General features: G+C 43.7%; 1 protein-coding gene across 5 annotated transcripts in view; it reads right to left on the bottom strand.

Annotated features, from left to right (window-relative positions):
* Positions 1 to 26,541, bottom strand: part of NPHS1 (NPHS1 adhesion molecule, nephrin) — a 164,167-nt gene that overhangs the window by 50,946 nt on the left and 86,680 nt on the right. For all 5 annotated transcript variants that reach the window (XR_004536509.1, XR_004536510.1, XM_033914958.1 and 2 more), the window contains 3 exons: positions 20,792 to 20,957; positions 20,244 to 20,400; positions 8,573 to 8,724 (listed from right to left, as the gene is read on the bottom strand). Coding sequence is in view for 3 of the 5 variants with exons in the window: in XM_033914958.1 (XP_033770849.1) it covers positions 8,573 to 8,724; positions 20,244 to 20,400; positions 20,792 to 20,957 (475 nt within the window). In the remaining 2 variants the exon portion in view is untranslated. The remainder of the gene's footprint in view (positions 1 to 8,572; positions 8,725 to 20,243; positions 20,401 to 20,791; positions 20,958 to 26,541) is intronic.

The following is a 26,541-nucleotide window of genomic DNA, read 5'->3' as shown; positions in this document are numbered from 1 at the left end:
TACAGACTGACTCATCACTATCTGGATAGCACCAGGATGAATTAAGGGTGGGACATTGGTGTTCCATGTCTAAGAGAGGGCAAGAGGGGGCATTCTCTCCTCTTACCCTGGACATATTTTTCAGTACCAACCACCACTAAAGAAACTAACATAGTGGAGAGGTGACCCTGAGTTTCTGGGATAGCCAATCTGTGGCTTAGGACCATTGGGAGGCAAGAGTCCACTGAGGCTTTCTGAGGTAAAAACATATCATAAAGCCTTGGTCTTGTTAATGGAAATGGAACTGTGGGATGTGTGGAGCCCTAGTGAAGTGAACCCATATGATTTGTGGACAGGGAATCTCAACAACAGATCAGATTTCCATATCAACATTGACTACCAAGTCTGCATCATCTGTCTTGCAGTAATAGTATGGAGAGTAAACACGTGTTTGCAGAGGTTTCTAGCCTCTGTCAAGAGAGATAAGCACGAGCCTGAGTTCTGTCCAGTAGAGCCCCAATGAATTCCAGATTCTGGGTTGGTTGGAGATGGGATTTCTAGTAATTGACTGCAAAGCCTAGAAGCTGCTAACTGAGCAGCTTAAGGTGATAAGGGAATACATGAAAGCCGTGAGAGCAGAGTGTTGCAGCCACTACAACAGGGTATTTTGTGAATACCCTGAGTGCTAATGCTAGGCCGAATGACAGCATCTTGCGTTGGAAGTGTTACATTCCTAGTGAAAAGTAAAGATACTTTCTATGGGCTGAAAGGACTGGAATATATGTATATGCTTCATTGAGATCCAGAGAGCATAGTAACATAGTAACACAGTAGATGACGGCAGATAAAGGCTTGAATGGTCCATCCAGTCTGCCCGTCCTGATTCAATTTAAATTTTTTAAATTTATTTCTTCTTAGCTATTTCTGGGCAAGAATTCAAACTTCTACCCGGTACTGTGCTTGGGTTCCAACTGCTGAAATCTCTGTCAAAAATCACTCCAGCCCATCTACACCCTCCTAGCCATTGAAGCCCTCCCCAGCCCATCCTCCCCCAAATGGCCATACAGACACAGACTGTGCAAGTCTGCCCAGTACTGGCCTTAGTTCAATATTTACTATTATTTTCTGATTCTAGATCCTCTGTGTTCATCCCACGCTTCTTTGAACTCTATCACCATTTTCCTCTCCACCACCTCTCTCAGGAGCGCATTCCAGCCATCCACCACCCTCTCCATAAAGTAGAATTTCCTAACATTGCTCTTGGATCTACCACTCCACAATCTCAAATTATGTCCTCTGGTTTTACCATTTTCTTTTCTCTGGAAAACATTTTGTTCCATGTTAATACCCTTCAAGTATTTGAACGTCTGAATTATATCTCCCCTGTCCCTCCTTTCCTCTAGGGTATACATATTCAGGGCTTCCAGTCTCTCCGCATACGTCTTCTTGCGCAAGCCTCCTATCATTTTCGTCACCCTCCTCTGGACCGCTTCAAGTTTTCTTATGTCCTTCGCCAGATAGATACAGTCTCCAAAACTGAATACAATACTCCAAGTGGGGCCTCACCAACGACCTGTACAGGGGCATCAACACCTTCTTCCTTCTACTGTCTACGCCTCTCTTTATACAGTCCAGCATCCTTCCAGCAGCAGCCACCGCCTTGTCACACTGTTTTTTCGCCTTTAGATCTTCGGACACTATCACCCCAATGTCTCTCTCCCCGTCCGTGCATATCATCTTCTCTCACCTCCCAGCATATACAGTTCCTTCCGATTATTAATCCCCAAATGCATTACTCTGCATTTCTTTGCATTGAATTTTAGTTCCCAGGCAATAGACCATTCCTCTAACTTTTGCAGATCCTTTTTCATATTTTCCACTCCCTCTTCGGTGTCTACTCTGTTACAAATCTTGGTATCATCCGCAAAAAGGCAAACTTTTCCTTCTAACCCTTCAGCAATGTCACTCACAAACATATTGAACAGTATTGGCCCCAGCACCAAACCCTGAGGGACTCCACTACTCACCTTTCCTTCCTCCTAGTGACTTTCATTAACCACCACCCACTGGCATCTGTCCAACAGTTTCTAACCCAGTTCATCACTTTGGGACCTAACTTCAGCCCTTCAAGTTTGTTCAAGAGCCTCCTATGAGGAACCGTATCAAAGGCTTTGCTGAAATCTAAGTAAATTACATCTAGCATATGTCCTCGATCCAGCTATCCGTTCACCCAATCAAAAAATTCAATCAGGTTCATTTGGCACGATTTACCTTTTGTAAAGCCATGTTGCCTCGGATCCTGTAACCCATTAGATTCAAGGAAGTACACTATCCTTTCTTTCAGCAACACTTCCATTATTTTTCCAACAACCGAAATAAGGCTCACCAGCCGGTAGTTTCCTGCTTCATCCCTGTGACCACTTCTGTGAATAGGGACCACATCCATTCTCCTCTAATCCCCAGGAACCACTCCCATATCCAGAGATTTGTTTAACAAGTCTTTAATAAGACCCGCCAGAACCTCACTGAGCTCCTTCAATATCCTGGGATGGATCCCATCTGGTCCCATCGCTTTGTCCACCTTCAGTTTTTTAAGTTGCTCATAAACACTCTCCTCCATGAACAGCACAGAATCTACTCCATTTTCTCACATTACTTTGCCAGACAATCTCGGTCCTTCTTCAGGATTTTCTTCCGTGAACACAGAACAGAAGTATTAGTTTAGCACGTTTGCTTTTTCCTCATCACTCTCCACTTATCAGTTTCCGCATCTTTTAGTTTAGCAATTCCATTTTTCATCTTCGTCCTTTCACTAATATATCTGAAAAAAATTTTGTCTCCTTTTTTTACATTTTTAGCCATTTGTTCTTCCGCCTGCACTTTCACCAGATATATCTCTCTCTTGTCTTCTTTCAGTTTCACCCTGTAGTCCTTTCTGCACTCCTCTTCTTGGGTTTTTTTTATATTTCATGAACGCCAACTCTTTTGCCTTTATTTTCTCTGCCACTAGTTTGGAGAACCATATCAGCTTCCTTTTTCTCTTGCTTTTATTTATTTTCTTCACATAAAGGTCCGTAGCCATTTTTATCGCTCCTTTCAGCTTAGACCACTTTCTTTCCACTTCTCTTATGTCCTCCCATCCTAACAGCTCTTTCTTCAGGTACTCTCCCATTTCAATAAAGTCTGTATGTTTGAAATCTAGGACTTTAAGTATCGTGCGGCCGCTCTCCACTTTAGCCGTAATATCAAACCAAACCATTTGATGATCGCTACTTTCCAGGTGAGCACCCACTCGAACATTAGAGATACACTCTTCATTTGTTAGGACCAGATCCAAAATCGCTTTTTCCTCATGGGTTCCATCACCATTTGTCTGAGCAGAGCCTCTTGAAAGGCATCCACAGTCTCCCTACTTTCCGATTCTGCAGACGGAACATTCCAGTCCGCATCCAGCAGGTTGAAATTTCCCAACAGCAGCACCTCCTCTTTCCTTCCAAATTTTTGGATATCCACAATCAGATCCTTATCAATTTGTTGCAACTGAGTCGGAGATCTGTAGACTACGCCCATGTAGATAGAAGTTCCATCTTCTCTTTTCAGAGCGATCCATATCGCTTCTTCCTCTCCCCAGATCCCTTGCATTTCGTTCGCTTGGATATCGATCTTTACATAGAGAGCTACTCCTCCACCTTTCTGACCATCTCTGTCCTTCCTAAAAAGATTATATCCCGGTATGTTTACATCCCATCCATGGGATTCACTGAACCACGTCTCTGTGATAGCGACAATATCCAGATCTGCCTCTAACATCAGGGTTTGCAGATCATGAACTTTGTTGCTTAGACTGCGAGCATTTGTGGTCATCGCTTTCCACCTATTTTTCAGCTGTAATCTCCTTTTTCATATAGATTTTTGTTTCATTTCACTTTCCTTTGCAATGCTAAGAAGTGAGTTGCTAATATTGTTTACGTTGCAATCTTTACTACTATCACATCTTTTCTTTTGCCAGGGGTGGTCTCTATAATTGTCCTTCATACATACACCACCCCCACCTTCTAGTTTAAATGCCTAGAAACGTATTATCTAAATTTCTCCGCAAGGTTTCTTTTTCCTGCTGTAGTAATATATAGCCTATCAGTGCAATATAGCTTCTTATCCTTCCACATTTTCCCCATTCTCCTATGTACCTAAAGCCTTCTTGATGACACCAGGCTTTGAACCATCTATTAAAGTCCTCTGTGTTTTTTACTCTTTGCTCTCCCTTTCCATATGCAGGCAGTATTTCAGAAACAGCTACAGTCTTTACAAAAGGTTTCAAGCCCTCACCAAGCTCCTGAAAAGCTTTCTGTGCTGCAAGTGTGGACTTGTTGGTCAGGTCATTTGTTCCCAGATGGCTAACAACATCAGTGTTAAAATCTGTGGAGGGACATAATCGAAAGGGACATCTAAGTCCATTTGCGTCTAAGTTGCAAGTTGTCCAAAGTAAAAAAACAGCCTAGGACACATTTTCGAAAAATACGTCCAAAATTTTTTTTGTTTCGAAAATTGTCTAATTATACGTCCTTCCTGATTGTCCAAGCCGCTAAATCGTCCATCTTTATACCACATTTCCGTCCAACTTTTTGTCCAAGTCAAAAACACCTAGACAAGCCCTGTTGGACATGGGAGGAGTTTGCAAAGTGATGGACTGAACACCCAGACATGGCACCTAAATAGTGGGGTACCTTACAGGGCACTGCTGTGAACTTCACAAAAAGGGTGCCATGTCTTCTCTTCACTTATAGGTCGCATTGAGCCCCCCCCAACCACCTCCAGAATCCCCTAGACCCACTTATCTACCACCCCAATAGCCCTCATGGCTGCAGGAGCCACTTATATGCCAGTAAAAAAGGATTTGGGGGGTGTATAGGAGAGTGCACAGGTTTAAGTATTAGTGCAGCGATTACAGGGGCTTATGGACATGGGTCCTCCTCTGCATGAGTCCCGAACCACCCCAAAGACGGCTTAAGACACCTCTGTGCTGGATGACTAGGCTTTCCTATGCCAGGCAGCCAGGTGATGATGAGCTGGAGGCTGAATTTTAAAGGTGTGATTAATATTTTTATGGGGATGGGGGGGTTGGTGATCACTGGGGTAGTGTATGGGGGTCTGTTTTATGTGTTTTCAGTGCTTATTTGATGACTTTAGGTGGGTTTTTGTGACTTAGACCATGTGTTACATGGTCTAAGTCACAACGTCTAAGTTCCTTCAATTGTGGGCTGTATAACTTTTGGTTATACATGCTGTACAACTAAGTCTAAGTCGGCCCACATCCCACCCAACTCCCACCCTCAACACTTCTCCTGAAATGCCCAGTTTAGCTTTGGTCGTTCAGCGGCACTATGTAGGCCTAGGTCATTTAGAAATACGTCCAAAACCCATTTTTATTATCGGCACTTGGATGTATTTGGGAAATGTTTATCCAAGTGCCAACTTAGGCTGGTGTTTGGACATTTTTCTCTTTAGTTTCTTCCTTAATTATAGTCAGTACTTTGCTGGTAGCTGAAGATCCTGGAAGACATTTCACTATTTTGGTCTCCTTGCCTTGTGTTCTAAGGTTAATGCCTCTAATGATGGAATCCCCCAACAGCAATAGTTTTCTGTTTTTGGCTTTTTTATTTGTGCTTAGGGTGTTCTTGTTCTCTCGAGTTACCTTCATTGGTTCCATTCCCACCTCCCTTCTGTTTTCTTGAGTGTCGCAGTGCACTATTGGAGCGAAGGAATTCTGTAGAGGTAATATTTGTGAAGGTGGATGTTTCTGTGTTACATGTCACAGTTTTCCTGAGCTTACTGTGACCCATTTATTCCTGGGCTGTTTTATTCTTTGAGGTAGAGGTAGAGATGGTAGGTTGGTATGATTTTGTGGAGTGATGGAAGCTGCTTTAATTGTATTCAATTCCTGTTTAAGTTTGCAGAGCTCCTCTTTAATACTAGCAAGTTGAAGACAGATGGGGCAAGCCTTAAGCCTCCAAATAGTGTGTCTTGGAATTAAAGCACCACAGTAATTGCATAGAATAAAGGTCATCTTGATTGGTTATGAAGTGACTTGATTTGAGTAGTCCTGATTATTTGGTTCTGTATATATGAGCAATGCCAGTTGTCTGTGTCCAAAAGTAGGAATAGGGTTCCCAGAGACAGCATCTGAAGTTCTCCTTCACCAAATACTTGTTGAGAGTATGAAGATCTAGAATTGGACGTAGACCCCTGGTCTTTTTTGGTATGAGAAAATATTTGGAGTAGAATCTCTGGTTCAATGGACTTGAGGAGTTCAATCTGCTGGGAAATAAAAGAAGGCTCTTTTGAAGAATTTTTGGAGGTATGCTCTGCAGGTGAAGAGTATATCCTTGTTTTACAATTCTGAAAACCCAGATATCTGATGTAATGAGAGACCAACAAAGATGGAAATGTATGACAGTATCCAATTGGTAGAGTGGAAGGGGGAGGTTGTAGAATTCTGGCTAAGCTCTCCAGAAGCTGGTCAAATAGACTGTTGTGCTTTTAGTTGCAGCTGGGGTTGGGTCTTCTAAGGTTTCTGCTGACTAGATCTCCTCTATGTAGAAGCTCTTGATGTAGTTGAGGATGAGACATATCTCCTTTTGTTGTATGAGGAGGAAGATATCTAGGATGAAGTACCTTTTGGGAGGCTGAGATCTGGAAGCTTTAAAAGCAGAGAGAGTAGACATTTTCTGCTCATGCCTGGTGATTTTTTTGGGGTAGCCTCCTTGATCTTCTCCCCAAATAACTCATCTCCAAGGCATAATATGTTGGCTAATTGTTTTGCACATTCTGATCGAGGTCCATGACCCACAGCCAAGCTTTCCTTTTCATGGCAATAGAAAGAGCTGATACTTTAGAAGTTACATCAAAGGCATCGAAAACCGATCGGGCTATAAACTTCCTGGATTCTAACAAATTTTTAGAGATGTGAAGGAAGTTGGCAAGTTGGTCATCAGGCATAAATGGTACAAATTGAGCTAACTGTTGGATTAATGACTTCATGTAGAAGGTCAGGTAAAAATTATAACTAAGGATCTGGCTGATATGCATGGAATTTGAAAAAGATGTATCCCAGACTTGTCCAGTGCTCCATGGAAGAGTGCTAACATAAGCTCTGGAACTGCTAGCTTTCTTAAGTGCAGACTCCACCAGGAGGGATTGATGTTACAATTGAGGTTTATCAAATCCTGGACAAGATTGTACTCTAAAAAGGGAATCCGGATTTCTGGGAGCCACTGGGACCAGGAGTGGGGCCTCCCAATTTTTAAACATAGTGTATTTCATGAGGTTATGAGAAGGCAATTTCAGACAGTTTTGCGGAATCTGGTCAAAATCCAAAGCTTCAGAGTTCTGCCCTGAGTTCAGACTCTGACTCCATTTTCACTGGAAGAGCCTGACCCATCAGATGGATGACACGTGTAAAACAGAGACTCTCTGGAGGTGATCTCCTATGGGGTGGTGGAGATGGGTCAGAGGATAGACAATATGATTCCTCTGCTGAGGTGCTTTTATTATTTGCTATGTTAAAACTCAATGTCCATTATTCATATTTGGCCCAATAATATTTTTTATTATTTGTATTCAGCCAAATAGTAAAATATACTATTTGTTACAGCTTTAATAGTGACTAAGGGCAGATAGGCATGTAACTGCAAACTGATGCCAATTAGTGGCAATTACGGCCAATTCTAGCCAATAATTGGCTGTTATCTCTAATTAACAGCCAACTATTCAATTAAGCTACACATGCAACTGACCTTAGTCTGTATCTTGCGCAATCAAATTTGCATGCTAGTCAGAAATTTAAGCATGTAAATTTATAGAATTAGGGGGACAGTATATCCTGGAGACTTGCTGGAGAAACTGCTGGAAAGGTACATTTCATTACATGTGGTGAGAGTATTTGATTGTGCAGAACTTTGTAGTCAATATTGATATGGAAATCTGATCTTTTGCTGAGATTCCCTACCCATAAATCATATTGGTTCACTTCACTAGGGCTCCACACATCCCACAGTTCCATTTCCATTAACAAGAAGAGTCTGGTGTATTTCTTTAGCTGGCTGCATGCGTGGTGGCAGTAGCGCAGCAGAAAGACCAGTGCCACTCTTTCCTTCCTTCCTTATCCATTCCATCACTTACCAATCAGTTGAAATATCTTTGTATCAAAAAATGACTAGCCTAGTCAGAATGCAGACAAAGTATCTTCATTGACATCTTTGTATCTATGGCAAATCTTAATTACTTTCTTTCTTTTGTTTTTGTCTTTCTTTACCCTTCTGTTTCTCTCTGGTTCTAAAGTTGCTTTTTGTGTTAATAATTGAGAAGTACCATGGACAACTGTCAGCTTATTGTTTTAAACAGTATGCGTTGGTGTGTCCAATCACATACAAGTATATTGTCTGTCTATATTTTAGAATAAATGATGTTTGTAATAAGAACTGTAACAATCTAAAATCTGCTGAAGACACAGAAGTAATTGTCAACAGGACTATCTCCTCTTTACCAGACTGATAACACATCTTTCCCACCATCCCCCATCTCAAACCCTTCTTACTGGTACTGACGAGATGGATATCGAAGCTATCCACACCCAGCGGGTTGGTGGCAGTGCAAGTGAAAAGGGCATAGTCCAGCACTGCACTGACGTTCACAATGGTGAGAGTGCTGGTGTGAAGGGAGCTCTCATGCAGGATCTTCATAGAGTACCTTTGAGCAAGGACAAAATCCATGAGAAGGCATAAAAAAAGAAGAGACTGTGGCTCCCATCCGCCCCATCTAGCAGTTACCCACAGGACAGTAATATTACCAGATTTACTATATGGTTCCATATCTTCAAGAACTGGTTGACCCAGTACACGTCTATTGTACACTTATACCTTGGTCTTCAGTACTAATCGAGGGCTGCCAATGGGTCAGGTATGCATAAAAGAGATTTGCATGCTTATTGCCTCTCTCAATTATACTCATTAAATATATCCTGAAAACTTGATATATTAGTGGCTCTTCAGGGCTAATAGTGAGGACCAAGGCTTTATGGCCTTGTACCAGATCGCTTTAAGAAAAATGAAGTGGAAGTGGAATTCTTCAATTACAACATATTTTTTTTCTAAACTTTTATTTTAAAGTTGCAAAATACTTTATACTTATAATATAGCTAAACATCATCATAGTACAGTCATTATTCCAAATTACCTTTCCCTTCCGCAACACTCCTACCCCCCACCCTGGAATACAGAAGTGCACAAGCATTCAGTTTCCAACAAAGTACAGTGGCCTAAATATAAGACATCAAAACAATATTAGTGCAATAAGCATAAGTTTCCCTCTGTAAATGCTCTAGGGCAGGGATCTCAAAGTCCCTCCTTGAGGGCCGCAATCCAGTTGGGTTTTCAAGATTTCCCCAATGAATATGCATTGAAAGCAGTGCATATTCATGCATATTCATTGGGGAAATCAAGAAAATCCAATTGGATTGTGGCCCTCAAGGAGGGACTTTGAGATCCCTGCTCTAGGGAAATGCGGTTTTCTAAGTTTTATATATGCTCCATACTTTAAGAAACTGGGCAATATGTCCATGCCTTAAGAGGGGGTAAAATCTAGTTTGAAATTTTGAGTCAGTCATGAATTTTGGGTGCCAGAGAGATTTTTCTTTCTCACCAAACTCTGGTTTTGTTTTGGGGGGTTTTTTAATCAATTTCCCTACTTATATTTGCTCTACTTTCATGTTGGAATATTTTTATTGAAGAATTACCACATAAGCATGCACAGCAAAAACAACCAAAGTTCACAATACAAATACAGCAACACCCCACCCACCCAGCCTCCCAACCCCCCACCCAAAATCCCCACAGAAACAAACAATCCATCTTCCAGAATGCATAACTAATCATGGGTTCAATAAATGACTGCGAGCTTTATGAGTCAGTGTGAGCCAAAAGGGCTTCCAAATGAAACAAAACAAACATCCCTGCGGTGTATCCAAAGATGGAAAGGAGAGACGCTCCATAGAAGCCTGATGTATCATGAGAGTACGCCAATGGGACAAGGTGGGGGGATCTGGTATAATCCAGCACTGCAATATGGTTTTCTTCCCAGCAATATGGCTCATTCAAAAAAAAAACGGAACCCCTTCGGGGACACACAAGGGAGTTGTTCCAAAGTAAAGAGCATCTCTAGGCAGTTAGTATAGTCATGGTGCCACATGGAGATAATATGTTGCCGCAGCTGAGTCCAAAATCCCTGGACCAAAGAACAGGCCCAGAATTGATGACCTAAAGTAGCCATTTGCTGATTACATTTAAGACATGTATCGGTAGGAATAAGTTTGGCTTGATGAAGATAAGCTGGTGATCTATGGAGTCTGAGAAGAAATTTATAGTTCATTTCAATCAAAGTCACCTGAGGTGTGATGCTAGAAGTACGCTTAAGTCCTTTCTGAATATATGAGCCAGTAACCACACAAGATAAGTCCCCAGACCATTTGGCTGCATAAAAATCATAAGAAATGATCCCCAAGTTCTCATGAAGAAAGCGAAGGTGAAATTTCAAAGGGATTTGAGTTTGAGCAGATAAACATAACGCTTCCGAAATGGCCTCCTGGCTTTTGTTAGTAAGGCCATCCCGTGGAATAGACCGCACATAAGAAGCCATCTGTGAGTACACCAACCAGTCAGTGGAAGTCCAATTGTAATCCGTTTGCATCACTGCAAAGGAAGGCATGGCACCCTGGGAAGTGACCACCTGAAAAATATATTGCATATTAGTAGTTCTCCACACCGAAAAAGGAAACTGGGAAGTCCCTGGTGGAAAATCCTTATTGTCCAAAAATGGCAAATAAGCCGTTGCTGTGTGAAGAATATGCAAATAAGTACATAATTTCCTCCAGACTTGACATAGAGGTTTAAAAAAGATGTCACCTACAGATGTGGGTCCACTCGGAAGACGCTGCATGTGGAGCAAATAGCTGAAATAGTACGGGTCACAAAGAAGAAGTTCTGAAGCAGTTGCTGAAGAATGATGTGTACCCCGAAACCAATCATTTAAATGTCGCATCTGACATGCCTGTGATAACAACTTGAGACTTTGCAGCCCCAACCCCCCCCCCCCCCCGATCTCTGGGGCGCATTAAAGCCAATCTTGCCCGTTTCCCGTTCCACAAGTAGGAAGTCAAGCATTTCCCAACTTCCTTATCATGTTTAGCAGATAACAAAATAGGTAACATTGAAAAACATAAAGCCATTGAGGCACTAACACCATGTTATACAATGCTATTTTTCCCATCAAAGACAGTGGAAATTCCCTCCAAGTTTGCAACTTTTGTTTAGTAAGAGTCAGGAGTGGCAAGACATTCAATGGATACAATTGTTTAAGGTCCATGGGTATCCTAATCCCCAAATAAGTCAAGTAGTCAGGCGCCCATCGTAATAGAAAATGCCCCCTCCAATGACGAGGGATGTCCCGTGATAAAGGCAATACCATAGATTTTTGAAAATTAAGGACTAAACCAGAGTACATACTAAACTCGTCTAAAATAGCCAGGGCTCTAGTCAAGGATGGCTGGGGATCCGACAAGGTCAACAACATATCATCTGCAAACGCCAAAACACGCAATTGTGAATCCCCTTCCGGAAGACCCTTCAAGGCATCATTCTTCTGGAGTGTACGCAAAAAGGGGTCAAGATAAAGGAAAAATAACAGAGGGGAAAGAGGACTGCCCTGTCTCGTCCCTCTTGCTATCAGAAAGGACAGAGTTTGTGTGCCGTTAACCAAAATACTAGCCGTAGGGGCTGCATACAACACCAGAATCATGTCTTGAAACCAGCCCGTAATACCCATATGGGAAAGAACAGTAAAAAGATACGTCCAGTTGACCTGATCAAAGGCCTTAGCCGCATCAAGGCTAACAAGAATGCCAGCTGTATGTGTGACTTGAGTTCTATGTATAGCTTTCAACAACCTTCGGACATTTAAAACGGTGTGCCGGTTTTGCACAAATCCCACCTGTTCAGGTACTATTAATTGTGGTAGAAGGGATGCTAACCTATTGGCCAAAACCTTGTCCAAAATTTTTTTGTCTACATTTATGAGAGATATAGGGCGGTATGAATCAATGTCAGTTTCCAATTTCCCCAGTTTCGGGATTAACGTAATGTATGCATGATTAGAACCCTCTGGAAAAGTATCCTCCAACAATGCCTCGGTGTAATAAGCCTCCAAAGGGCCACAAAGATGTGGAAACAACAGTTTGTAACCACCAATTGTAGTTCTTTCCCCTGGATCGGCCTGTTCAGAGAAGAGCGCATAGGGGAAGACAACCTTGGTATCCTGGCATCCTCCAAGTAATCACGAGCTTCGGGACCCCTATCCCCTTCCACTGAAGAATAAAATTGCTTATAGTGGTGAAAAAAACAATCCGCAATATCCGCTGTTTTAGTCACCTTGGAACCATCAGGTAATTTTAAACAAGGAATATAGCGATTAGGCCTCCGAGGTTTAATTAGGGTGGCCAATAACCGTCCCAGTTTATTCCCATGTTTGTAATAATGAAACTTAGTATAGTATAAATGTTTTTTAGCACGCTCGTGGATCAAAATATTAAGCGCAGCCTGTGCAGAATCCAGACGCTCTCGAGATTGAGTCGTGGAATGGGTTATATGTTGTTTCTTAAGTGCCAAACATTCCCGCTCCAACCGTAAAATTCCCTGCGCTATTCTCTTCCTATAGGCCACCACATAAGAAATGAAATCCCCCCGGAGGACAGATTTAGCCACCTCCCAAAACAAGAGCGGCGTCTCCTGATGTTGTGCATTAAAACAGAGATAATCCTCCCATTTCTCTGTAATGTATTTAACAAAGTCAGGATTATCAATCAAGTAGGCATGAAAACGCCACTCCCGCATGGAAGGGGAATCCCCCAAAAGGACATCCACCCATATTGGGCAATGATCTGAAACAGAAAGAGGACCAATTTCAGAGGATTCAATCGAAGAAAAATAAGTAGTAGAAACCAAGATATAATCTAGTCTAGAAAAAATTTGGTGTTAACAAGATTGGTGAGTAAAATCTTTCTCCTGTGGGTGCAAGGAACGCCAAGGGTCTATCAAATCCAAGGCGTCACACAAATATGGTATACCCCTACCCGGTACAACCCTAGATGAGGACCCCGGCCCTGTTCGATCTTGTAAGGGGTCAAGGACCTGATTAAAGTCTCCCAAGACTATCAGGGGATGTGTCAAATCACGTTGACCAAGTCGAACCAAGGAGGTAAAAAATGTGTGATCATATTGATTAGTGCCATACACTATTAAAAGATTAAGCACCTGGCCTGACAGGGTAACACGGCAGAGAAGAAACCGTCCCAAAGCATCAGTAGTAAGTTGTTCCACCCTCCCCGGGAATCCCTTGCGCACCAGGAGTGCTACACCCCCATGTTTATTAGTGGAAGAGGCAAAAATAATCTGACCAACCCATCCCTTCAATAATTTAGAATGTTCCACACTAGTCAGACGAGTCTCCTGCAAGCAGGCGAGGTCCGCCTTATGATGTTTTTATCTGTTAAGAATCTTTGTGCGTTTCACGGGGGATGTTATTCCACAAACATTCCATGATAATAATCTGAAGGTCCTACCACTCAGCTAGCCCACAAAAATAAACCTGCCTCAATTGCAATCCCAGTAGACCCCCGGGCGCCCAGCCTTTGCCCAGGGGACAACCAGCAACAAAAAAACAAACAATCCCATGTTCAAAACCAAACATACATAGCTCAGACACTCTGGAAGACAAATCATAGAATTCCCCCATCCCATCCTCCAAACTCCTACCCACCTCCCCCCCCTTCCTCCCACACCACCCCCAAATCCCTAGTCCCTAATTACCCCCCAAAAAACAAAGGGCCATCCAGCAACCAAAACGGACACTGGAAAGCAGAGCACATCTCTGGTGCGATCATAACCCGTCCCTCCAAAGAACACTAAACTAAAACAGAGTGAGAAAAAACAGCTCAGTCAGTAGTAGAAACAGCCAAACCCCAATCAGCTACCACAGCTACAAGTCAGCGAAGCTCAAGGAGGTGCCGAAGTAGAGGCCCCCAATCTGTTGATAAACTCTCCAGCCAAGATGTCTGAATCAAACACGTGCCATTTGCCATCCAGTTGGATTTTCAGTATAGCCGGGTATAGAAACATAAAACGACGTTTAAGGTCCACTAACTTCTTGAACAGGGGATAAAAGGCTTTCCTCTTGTCTATTATAGCTGCAGAATAATCCTGCTCATTCCGAATCGGAACTGCATCATACTGCAAAGCGTCCCTCTTTAGCCAAAATTCCCGAAGGATTTCCACCTTGTGTCTATAATTATGTAGTTTATCTTTCACTACCCTGGGCCGCTGATCTTTCCCATTGCGAGGTCCCACTCTGTGTACTCTTTCAAAGTGGGCCGGGCCCAAGGAAGCAGGCATAGGCAATTCGCTGGCAAGCCAGGATTCCACCATGGAGAGGAGTGCAGAATCTGCAATAGTTTCTGGGAATCCCATAAAACGTAAATTGCCCCTGCGGGACATGTTCTCCGGGTCCTCCAATTTGTCCTGTTGCTGACGGAGCTGCGATTTCAATTGAGCCACCTCAGTATCCATGGCATGGGCCTCATCCTCCACTTTGGAGACCCGCTCCTCCAAAGCAGTAACGCTAGTTGAATGATCTTCCAAGAGGGATTCCAACTTGGTAAGTTGTGCTGATAGCTGCTCCATACTGGGAGTTAATGCCTGAGCGATAAGTTGTTTGAGCTCCGCCAGCATCTCCGTTATAAATTGCTTAAGCATGCCACATGGAGACTCCGCCATTTTCTCCTCTCCAGGCTTACCCTTCTCCTTATCTTTTCTCGTTGATTTAGTCGACATAGCTAGCTGATTCTTGGCCAAATATTTGTCCATAGAGTAGCCCACCAGTGCTGAATGAAATCTCCAAGCAAAAGTCGCTGTAATTCTCGCAAGCAACAAAAGGGAGGGACAAGGTTCCGGAGCTGGCAAGCATAGCTTCTCACCGGCTCACAGCATCACGTGATCCCTTTGCTCTACTTTTTTAAAATTCTTTATTCATTTTATAATTCACAACAAGTGTACAGTAAATATCAAACAATTAGCTCCTTTGCTCTACTTTTATTGAACATTTTGCTTTTATTTTTTCTTACTTTTGACCCTTTACTTTTCTTTTCCTTTTTTTCTCTCCTCTCCCCCTTTCTTTTAGCCTGCCATTCTCTACCAGTTTCTCTGGTAATTACATGTTAATCTAGACTAGAGATAGACTGACAGCAATGTTATTGCTAACCTTCTTTCTTGTAAACAATATCAGTGAATATTTACCCTCTTTTACTGCGAAGACTGTAGAGAGCCTAATTCTTCTGCTCCTTCTCCTCTCACTCTGGGTAGTGCTGGATTTCTTCAGTCTGTATCAAAGCAGTTTGTCAGCCCTAGAGTGGGTACAGAAAGAGACAGGGGACTAGAGAGTGACATAAGTGTTTGCAGCTTGTGCAGATGAGGACAAAGCTTGCAGGGAGGGGGCAGTGACAGGGACAGAACTTGCGGGAATGGGACAGGGATGGAGATAGATCCTGCATGGATGGGGACAAATTTGTCCCTGTGTCATTTTCTACTAGAAACTACCTTCAGTAAGAAAGAAGGTACCATTCATAGTGAGACACCAGTCTCTGAAATCTTGAGGAAGGGTTCCCTGCAGGACAGAGCCTGCATTTCTGATACCCTTCTAGCTGAAGTCACAGCCACTAAAAACGCAGGGTTGACTGTTAAGTCGGTGAGTGAGACCTTCTCTAAAGGCTTGTACAGAGGCTGAGCTAGTGCCTGCAGGATGAAATTAAGATTCCATGATGGCGCACAGGAGGGCAAAGATGCAGTGTACCCTTTAGAAACCTGGACACATCTGCATGAGAAGCCAAGGATCACTGTTTGGTCTCTCCTCTAAAACATGAAAGACCTGCCATCTGTACCTTGAGTGAACCCTTTATCGAGCCCTTCCTGAAGAAAAGCTAAGACAATGGCAATTGGGGCCTTGGTCAGATCGGTATGCCTCTGAATGCACTAGCTCTGGAAACACTTCCAAGCCTTCATATAGGCTGCCAAAGAGGACTGCTTCCTAGATCGTAGCAGGGTGGTAATCACCAAGTCCGAATAGCCTTTGCGTACTAAGGCTTCGCACTCAAGAGCCAAGCTGTAAGACCAAAGCAGTCTGTTCCTCCAGGGCAATGGGGCCTTGTGAGAGGAGTCCCGGATGACAGGGAAGCCTGAACCCCTTGCCCTTCTTTAAACGCACTACAGAAGGTCTGGGCCAGTCTGGGGCAACCAGAATTACTCACCCTTTGTGGGTCCTTATCCTTTGTAGGACTCTTCCTATCATCAGCCACAGAGGAAACAAATACAGAAACTCTGCTTGAGGCCAGGGCTGGACTAAAGTATCCAGGCCATCACTTCCTGGCTCATATTTTTGACTGAAGAACTGAGCGGCCTTCTAGTTGCTGGCTGATGCCATGAATTGAACGAGTACTGACAAAAATGCTTTGAGCCATGAAAATTTCCCTGATCGGACCCTCATGGGGCCCTTTGTCTACTATCTAGTAAGGACTTTGGCTTACGATCTGCCACAATGGCCATCATATCGTCAAGACCATTGCCAAAGAGCAATTGCCCTTTAAAGGGAAGTTTGTTCAATGACACCTTAGCACAGGGGTGTCAAATGTCGGTCCTCGAGGGCCACAATCCAGCCGGGTTTTCAGGATTTCCCCAATGAATATGCGTGAGATCTATTAGCATACAATGAAAGCAGTGCATGCAAATAGATCTCATACATATTTATTGGGGAAATACACTGAAAACCCGACTGGATTGGCTGGTCCTCGAGGACCGACATTTGACACCCCTGCCTTAGAGGCTGAATTTCCCAACCATTACCTGATCCCAAGCAGAGATGGCATATGCCAAGACCTTACTCAAGACCTTAAAAAGTTCATACAGCGCATCTGCTACATAATCAATCCCCATCAGATGCAAATGGTGGTCATTGCTGTCATCTGGGTCTCCCACCCAGCTGAGCTTTGAATGGCAAATGATACCGCTTCTGCCATTTTTAGGCCTAGCGCCATGGCCTCATATTGTCTCTTAATGATAACATCCAGTCAATGGTCCTGGGAGTCCTTCAGAACCACTCTACCTTCACTGGGAAGGGAGGTACATTTATAAACTAGTGCCACTAAGGAATCCACCTTTGTTGTATTAAATAGCTGCTGTAACTCAGCATCCATCAGGAAGTGCTTTGTCTTAGATCTAGCTACCCTCAGGGGCCCCTCAGGGACCTCCTAGTGGTCAGTTAGCATCCTGGTAATATCTGGATGCGAAGGAAAACTTGTCACCTGTGCACCTCGTGAGCGAGCACACCATAGCAGAGGTCTGGGGTGACTCCCGCTTTAATTGCTGGAGGGATCCTATAATGATTCCCTGCACAGTGGATGGTTTAAACAGCCTGTGCACCTTTGGGTTTTCTCAAAGTCCAGGACTGCAATCTGATAGTGGTCTAACCCATCAAGCTGAAATGCTGAATCTCCAAGCACGGAGTACCCCGACAGAGAAAGCAAAGGTATGGGCATCTTCATCCGTATTCTGCACTACCTGAGTCCCCAACACTTGAGCATGGCTTTGACTAGGAAACCCTTTGTGGGAAGCAGCTCAGATACCACTCTCACCGAGACTCCCAAGGGGCCAGGCCAACTTCTGCTGCAGTTCGCTTGATTTTTGACTTGAGGAAGTATAATCATGTCAGTCCCTTTCACAGAGAATTGCAGTGGTTGCTAAATTTAAGTTTGGGTGTTTTTGTTATAAAGTTCTTTTTGATATGACTTCCATTTATCTTCTCAATTCATTCTCCATTGTTAGATCCAAACATCAGTGAAGTATTCATGGCTTGTTTAGCTTTCCTTCAACTAAAGGATGTCGGTATAAAAAATTTCATCATTGTCTGCTTTCTTACCAAGCGGCTCTTTGGGGCAGGGAACTAAAACCTCTGCTACTTTGTTCTAAGTCTTATTACAATTTTAGAAAGTAATTGAAAACTCATCTGTTTAGTATTTAATCAATCTGATCCTTTTGTATGGTATTTTTAAAATTTATGTAAACTGCATTGAGCCTCTTGGTTATGCGGTATAGAAATGAATTATATTAGTTTAGATTAGATCATACATATGAATTTGGGAGCGAAGCACTGCGCAAATTGCCCAGAGGGACCTGGCAGGACCTCCCATGGTGTCTTCTGGGGTCTGTCCACTGGTTCACAGCTGCGCTTCACTGGGGACGCAATCTCTCCATTTTCCAGCTTCAGATGAAATTCCTGTCCCAGGAAACATTTCATGTGGGCTCCAATTCTCCCAGAGGCATGAAAAGGGGTGAAGCTCAAAGCTCCTGCCTCCCCCCCCCCTTCATGTGCCGCACCACATGTGGAACAATGACCCCTCCTCAGACATGTGTTGCAAATCTGGCATAAATCCAAAGGATCTCCACCTGAGGAGTCGATTTATGCCCTTTTTAATTAAAAAAATGAGTGGGTTTGAAGTAGATGGAGGCTTTTAAAATGAAATCAGGAAATCCAAGATGGCCATCACGATAGCAATTTTAGCGCTCAAATGGCCCAAGGAGGCAAAAGTGAAACACAAAAATTTCAGGGAAGGGGTTTTTGGAGGTGGAAGCCTCAGAAACTTTTAATATTAACTTTTATGGACCCCCCTCCCCCCAGTGTTCCCAAAAGCTGTAACAACCTTGCTCACTGTGCCATGCTGGATACTGGGAGCTGCTCACAGATAATCTCTAAGAGAAATGAGAAGATTTCTACCTCAGACAAGCATGACAAAGAGAAACTGGCTTGTTTCTTCGAACTGCCATTCAGTCTCCCCATAGGACCAAACAATCAGACCCCAACGGAGCTCGCAAGATGTTGGGGGTGGGAAACGCAGTTGGCCCTGATCCTGATGCAAAACTGCCACGGAAGCTGCACAGCCTGCGCTCAAGCCCGCTGTGGACAAAATCTGAGGTGAGCTTGCTTCCAGATTGTTAATGCAGTCATTAACACAGGCAGTGGTGTAGCAAGGGAGGGTGACACCCAGCATCATCGTGCCATGTGACCCCCACTCTTCCCCACCGCTTAGGCATCCCCCTACTCTTTCCCGCTACTTAGGTGCCCCCTGGCTTCTGCATATCTTTTGAAATGTTCACTGGTGTAAACAGCATCGTCCACCTGCTTCTCGTGCCAGCCACAGCTCCCTTCTGATGTCACATCCTGGACACATGACCAGGAAGTGACATCAGAAGGGAGCTGAGGTCAGTGCAAGCAGCAAGTGAAAAAATGCTGCTCACACCAGCAAACATTTGAAGAGGTACGCAGGAGGGCAGAGAGGAGATGCACTAGCACCAGTGCACACAGGATCATGCATAGCATGTGCCTGCGTGCTATAGACCTCTTCCCTGAGAGTTTGTATCTTCGTGCAGCCAGAGGTGTCTCGGGGAACTGAGGGCTTCTGCAGTACCAAAAAGCCTCACTTTTAGGAGAAAAAAACGAAAAAGAAAGAAAATAAACATGAGCAGAACCAAGAAGCTCTCACTGTAGAGAGCAGAACCAAGAAGCTCTCATTGTAGAGAGTAAAACTGAGGAAATCCAGCAGAGCCCAGAGTGAGAGGAGGAGGAGAAGGAGAATATGTATATTAAGCCGTAAAAGAGACAGGGATTCTCCCTCAGTAATGATGTTATTCAGTCACTGGGCAGCAGAGGGTGCTGGCCCAGTACTGTGGAGACTACAGTTCCCAGGATGCACCAATCCTGCTGAGTCGCAGAGCAGTCCACAGGTAGGCAGGAGAATATATGCATGAGCCTGGGATCATCTCAGAGGTCCCTAAGAGAGATGAGAACTGATTTTCCCCTAGACATCATGAAAAAAGGACTGATGCCTGTACTGCTTGTCTGAGGTAAGCCAAACTAAGTTTCTGTAAAATGTGAGGCAACCTATTAAGAATAAAAAGTGTTTTGTTCATATGAGACTGTGTTGTGTCCTAACCTCTCCCCTCCAGCACATGTGCTTCCTTATCACATAGATTCTCTACAGACTTCACAGTTGCACTAGAATTCTACTTTTTAGAGAGTCATGAACATGCTCAAATTCTTCCAAAGAAATATATGATCACCTGGGACTTTGGGGGTCTAGGGCTACCCCTTTCTTGGACCAGCTGAACTGAACATTAGGGATCCCCTCTGCTTTGCACACAAGAACTGCAGCACTGGTCCCATCTCCAGATGCAGCGACCTTACTCAAGTGGACACCTTTCTGAATCTCTGGCTTAACTGGAAACAGAAAGGGAAGTAATTTTAATGTTTTCTCTCTTTGCTAGGAAAAAAACTCAAAATCATAGGCTTGGTCACAGAAGAAAAGATTTATGTTAGACATTAACAGAACTTTTTAACTGTGAATCCTGGAAAAAATATTTATTTGGGTTCCTTCAGGTACAGTACAAGTCCTCCTGGAGGAAAGTGATAGAACAGATTATCCACTGAGGTTCCATGCAGCCCTCTCTGAGTCTAGATGGTCTTTTGAGGGTTTCCACCCATTCTAGCTCTGCAATACAATTCTATACATTTAGCATGAAATGGCTGCAACCATTTTTGGATGCTACCAAGTTCTACAAAATTGAATCACTCTAAAATGTGTCTTGTAAGAGCAACAGGTTTTACACACAGCGCACAATGAGTTTGGCATCTCTCTTGACAGATGGTGCAATGCCATTGTCCACGGAGCACTCATATCTCCCTGCATCACTTCTCTTGGCATCTCTGATGATCAGCTTCCCAGTTGCATCATGTGTCACCTCCTCATATGAATCCAGTTCCCTTTCGTCATCACCCTGCCAACCAAAAAAAGTCAGAGGTTAAGGAGTAAGGTCATAAAGACTGTAGAAAAAATAGTGGTGCCAGGGACAGAATCAGGAAAAGACAGTGCAAGAAAGAAAGATAGATAAAAGGTCAGACAGCAGGATAAAGAAGAATAAGGAAGTAATGTAGAGCTGGAAATATAAAAGTAATGAAAAGGATGACTGGATGAGAGCAATAAGAGTTTACTGAACAGTCAGCTTCCTGAATGTTTAGAAGGGGAGGGAGGGAGATGGACAGAAAGTGAAAAGATGCCTGGACCATGGTGTCCCCTGGAGCAGTTTTAAGTTAGCACAAGGGTGGGGGTGGAGACAAGGAGGGATGAGAGCAGAGGGAAACACAGACTGTGGTGTGGGGGGGGGGAGAGAAGGAGAGAGAGATACCAGTTCATGGGAGAGGAGAGAGATGCCAAACTATGGGAAGGAGAGGAGGGGCATTTTCAATTTCACATCCAAATCCGATTTTGGACATTTTGCAAAAAAATGTACAAAAATCCACTGGCAAACATAAAAACATGATGGCAGATAAAGGCCAAATGGCCCATCTACAGTAACCATCATCTCTTTCTCTCTCTCAGAGATCCCACATGCCTATCCCAGGCCCTCTTGAATTCAGACACAGTCTCTGTCTCCACCACCTCTTCTAGCAGACTGTTCCATGCATCTACCACCCTTTCTGTATAAAAAGTATTTCCTTAGATTACTCCTGAGCCTATCACCTCTTAACTTCATCCTAAGACCTCTCATTGCATAGTTTCATTTCAAATGAAAGAGACTTGATTCATGTGCATTTACATTACATAGGCATTTAAACATCTCTCATTTCTCCCCTCTCCTGCCTTTCCTCCAAAGTATACAGATTGAGATCTTTAAATCTGTCCCCATATGCCTTATGACGAAGACCACACACTATTTTAGTAACCTTCTTTTGGACTGACTCCATCCTTTTTATATCTTTTTGAAGGTATGGCCTCCAGAATTGTACACAATATTCTAAATGAGGTCTCACCAAAGTCTCATACAGTGGTATCAATACCTCCTTTTTCTTACTGGCCATACCTCTCCCTATGCAACCTAGCATCCTTCTAGCTTTCACCGTCACCTTTTCAACCTGTTTGGCCACCTTAAGATCATCACATACAATAACTCCCAAGTCCTGTTTTTCCATCATACACATAAGTTCATCACCCCCTAAACTGTACCATTCTGTCGGGTTTTTGCAGCCCAAATGCTTGACCTTGCATTTCTTAGCATTAAATTTTAACAGCCAAATCTCACACCATTCTTCAAGCTTCACCAGGTCTTTCTTCATGTTATTCACACCATCCAGCGTGTCTATACTATTGCAGATTTTGGTATCATCCACAAAGAGGCAAATCTTACCTGACAACCCTTCAGCAATATCTTTTATAAAAATGTTAAAAAGAACAGACCCAAGAACAGAACCATGAGGCACACCACTGGTAACATCCCTTTCCTCAGAGCAATCTCCATTGATCACTACCCTCTGACGCCTTCCACTCAACCAGTTCTTGACCCAGCCTGTCACTTTTGGACCCATCCAAAGGGCACTCAGTTTTTTTTATTAGACATTTGTGTGGAACACTGTCAAAGGCTTTGCTAAAATCTAAATACACCACATCTAGCACATATCCTCTATCCAAATCTCTGGTCACGCAGTCAAAGAAATTGATCAGATTTGTCTGACAAGACCTACCTCTAGTGAATCCTTGTTGTCTCTGGTCCTGTAATCCACAGGATTCCAGAAACTTCACCATTCTCTGTTTTAAAAGTGTTTCCATTAATTTGCTTACCACAGAAATCAGACTTACCGGCCTGTAATTCTCTACTTCTTCCTTACTTCCACTTTTGTGGAGAGGGACAACATCCGTCATTCTCCAGTCCTCCGGTACCACTCCCGACTCTAGAGACTCATTGAAAAGGTCAGTCAGCAGAGCTACCAGAATTTCCCTTCAACTCCCTTGGATGTTCACTATCTGCCCCCATCACTTTGTCTACCTTTATTTTAGCTAGCTCCTCACGAACACAACCCTCGATCAGGGTCTATTATTCCTCCATCCGTATTCATGTTTGTCTTCTGCGGTCCTGCTCCCAGTGCTTCAGCCATGAACACAGAACAGAAATATTTGTTAAGCAATTTAGCCTTTTCTTTATCAGCTTTTACATATTCCTCCCCTTCACCTTTGAGTCTCACAATGCCACCTTTGCACTTCTTCCTATCACTAATATATCTAAAAAAAAATGTCTTTGCCGCCCCGTTTTACCATGTCAGCTATTTTTTCTTCCATTTGCATCTTTTCTTTCCTGACTACACAACCAGCCTCTCTTAACTTTTCCAGATTGTTTTTCCTGTCTTCATCTTTCTGTGATCTTTTGTAGTTTATGAAAGCTAACCTCTTATTCCTTACCTTCTCAGCTACTACTTTTGAGAACCAAAGCGGCCTCCTTTTCCTCTTACTTTTACTTACTTGCCTTACAAAAAGGTGTGTTGCACTTACAATCGCTCCTTTTAGTTTTTCCCACTGCATTTCCACTCCTTCCAGACCAGACATTCCCATCCAGACAATAATTCCTTGACGTAAACCCCCATCCGAACAAAATTAGTTTTTTTAAAGCCTAGAACCTTTGCTTTTGAAAGAACCCTCTCTATACCCATTTTAATATTAAACAATACCATGCAGTGATCACTGGATGCCAGATGATCACCCACTGTAACATCAGAAACACTTTTCCCGTTTGTAAGCACTAAGTCTAGTATGACCCCATACCATGTGGGTTCCATTACCAACTGCTGGAGCAGTTCTTCTTGTAGAGAAACCAGGATCTCCCTACTTTTAGAAGACCCTGCAATAGGGATACCCCAATCAACATCCAGCATGTTAAAATCACCTTTTAGTAAGACTTCCCCTTTTTTAGATATATTCTGAATGTCTACTAGTAAATCTCTATCCACTTCTTCCGTCTGTGAGGAAGGCCTGTATATCACACCAGTGTAAATATATTCACCATTCCCTCTTTCTAAATTGATCCACAGAGCCTCTTCCTTAGCCTGCAGATCCTGCAATTGTGTGGCTTTAATATGATCTTTAACATATAATGCTACTTCCTCTCCTTTTCTTCCTACCCTGTCTTTCCTGACCAGATTATTGCCCAGTATAACTACATCCCAGTCATGGTCAATTTTGAACCAGAAAAATGTATCTTATTGGTTTGAAAATTGCCCCATTTTAGATATTTTTGTACTCAGCGCATCTTTCTTTAAGGGAGGAGAGTATGGTGCAGAGGGTAGAGCTACAGCTTCAGCATCCTGGTGTGGATTCAAACCCTGCGCTGCTCCCTGCGACCCTGCAGCTCTGAAATCTCAGTATTACATTACATTACATTAGAGACTTCTATTCCGCCTGTGCCTTAGAGGAGGGGCGGGACCGCGGCGGAGGAAACAGAGCCAAAGCAGCCCAAAGATCGGTGGCATCGCAATCTTGCTGCAGGCTGCTTCCCCAGGTAAATGGTGCGGGGAGGCTGGGGGGATGAGCAGTCCTTCGTGGTGGTGGTGGTGGGGGTGGGGGGGTGAGCTGTCCTTCGAGGTGGTGAGGGGGCGAGTGGTCCTTCGGGGGGGGGCAGCAGGCTTTCAGGGTAGGGCGGGCGGACGGGCAGGCAGGCCTGGGGGGGGAGGGAGACAGGCCTTCAGGGGGACATGCCTTCAAGGGAGAGACAGGCCTTCAAAGGGGACAGGCAGGCAGGCCTTCAAGGGGGGACAGGCCTTCAAGGGGACAAGCAGGCAGGCCTTCAAGGGGGGGGGGGACAGGCCTTCAAGGGGGACAGGCAGGCAGGCCTTCAAGGGGGGGGACAGGCCTACGTGGGGGGGTGCAGGCCTTCAAGGGGGGGACAGGCCTTCAGAGGTGGGATGCAGACCTTTAAGGGGGGGAGAGGCCTTCAAGGGAGGGGGGCTCTGGTGTAGAAGTACACGGAGGGAAGGGGTTCAAAGAGACGTGCATATGCTGGACTTTGGGTGGGAAGAAATAATGGGTCTGAAAATAGAGGAGAGGGAGAGAGATGATGGACCATGGGTTTTAGGGAGGGAAGGAACAGAAAGGGAGAGAAGTTGGACACAAGGGATGGTGTGGAGGGGGGGGGATAGAGATACTGGTTAGGAGGGTAGTTGGGAAAAGAAAGGGAGAAATGGTGGACCCTGGGGTGGTGGGGAAGGAGGGAGAGATGCTGGATGAAAGGGTAGTTAAGAAAAGGTGGATCTGTGGAGGGAGACAAAAAAAAAGGAAAGATGCCAGACATCCGGGGGAGGGAGGGGAAACGGAAGGGGAGGACAGAGATGGCAGATGGATGGTTAGCACAGAGAAAGAAGAAACAAGGAGACCCTGGCAAGCAAGTTATCAGAAGACAACCAGAGCCTTGGACCAACAAGATTTGAAAAATAACCAGACAACAAAAGGTAGAAAAACTAATTTTATTTTCTGTTTTGTGATTACAATATGTCAGATTTGAAATGTGTATTCTGCCAGAGCTGGTGTTAGACCGCAAATGTGAGCTAGGATTTAACAGAGAGAGGAAAAGTCCTTTTTGTTTCTTTATTTTATTTACACCACAGCGCTAGTGTGGTTAGGAGAAGCCAAAGGTGGGTGAAAAAGCTATAAAATAAACCCACCAGGATGTTTGAAAAAAACGGAAAATCGAATCGATAAACCAATTCAATAGGCTGAATCGAATCAAAATTTTTTTTCCTGAATCTGGCAGCACTAGTTTGAGCTACAGTCTTAGACTTTAGGACCTGGGATTGGGGAGAGATGACATCCTCAGTACTTTATAATGCAAGTGAAACGAGGATTTGGTCAGACTTTTGAAGGGTCTGCAGAAGAAAAATATTGTATAGGCCGGGGACATGAGACAGCAGGAAATGGGAACTTTTCTTCCTTGTTGTGAATGGAAAGGCTGAGGATGTCAGAGTTCAGTTAAAATGTGCTTTATAAGAAAATATAGTAATGTGTTTTATAAAATTTATAGCATTGCTGGCCTACCCGGTGAGGTGTTCCTAGTGGTGGTGGTGGCAGCGTGTCAATGTGTTGAGAGGAAGAGGTGGTCTGGGAAATTCTGCTGAGCAAATTCCAGGCCCATTTCCACCCCCTAGTTAGTCCACTCCACTCAACTAGTTCACACACTGAGTGGGTCTTTGGGTGTTGTTCCTGGGTAGTTGTTTTGGGATCTCTTCCAGTGGTTTGTCAGTATTTCCTTCTGGTCCAAGGAAGGAAACTTTGTTAACCTTAGCATTGACCTTCAGAATATGTTTGTAACAGCGCTGCTTGTGTGGCATTAGGCTATGTAGTGATCGAAAGAAAAAACCAGACCTTTGCTCATTTTTGCATTATATGGTGGGTGTATGAGGAGATTCACATTTCCTGCACAGCTAAGTCCGTGTGAAGTTACCTTGCGCTGTATTTGACATCTAGCAAGGTCTCTGTTTGGAAGGAAAGATCTAAACTTAAAAATGAAGTGGCCAGAAGTTATGGTAAAAGCAGATAGTGTAGCT

Source organism: Geotrypetes seraphini, chromosome 11 (genome assembly GCF_902459505.1).
Source record: "Geotrypetes seraphini chromosome 11, aGeoSer1.1, whole genome shotgun sequence".
In the NCBI taxonomy this organism is placed as follows: Eukaryota; Metazoa; Chordata; class Amphibia; order Gymnophiona; family Dermophiidae; genus Geotrypetes; species Geotrypetes seraphini.
The sequence above is the reverse complement of the archived record's forward strand: the minus strand, read 5'-3'. Positions and strand labels throughout refer to the sequence as shown.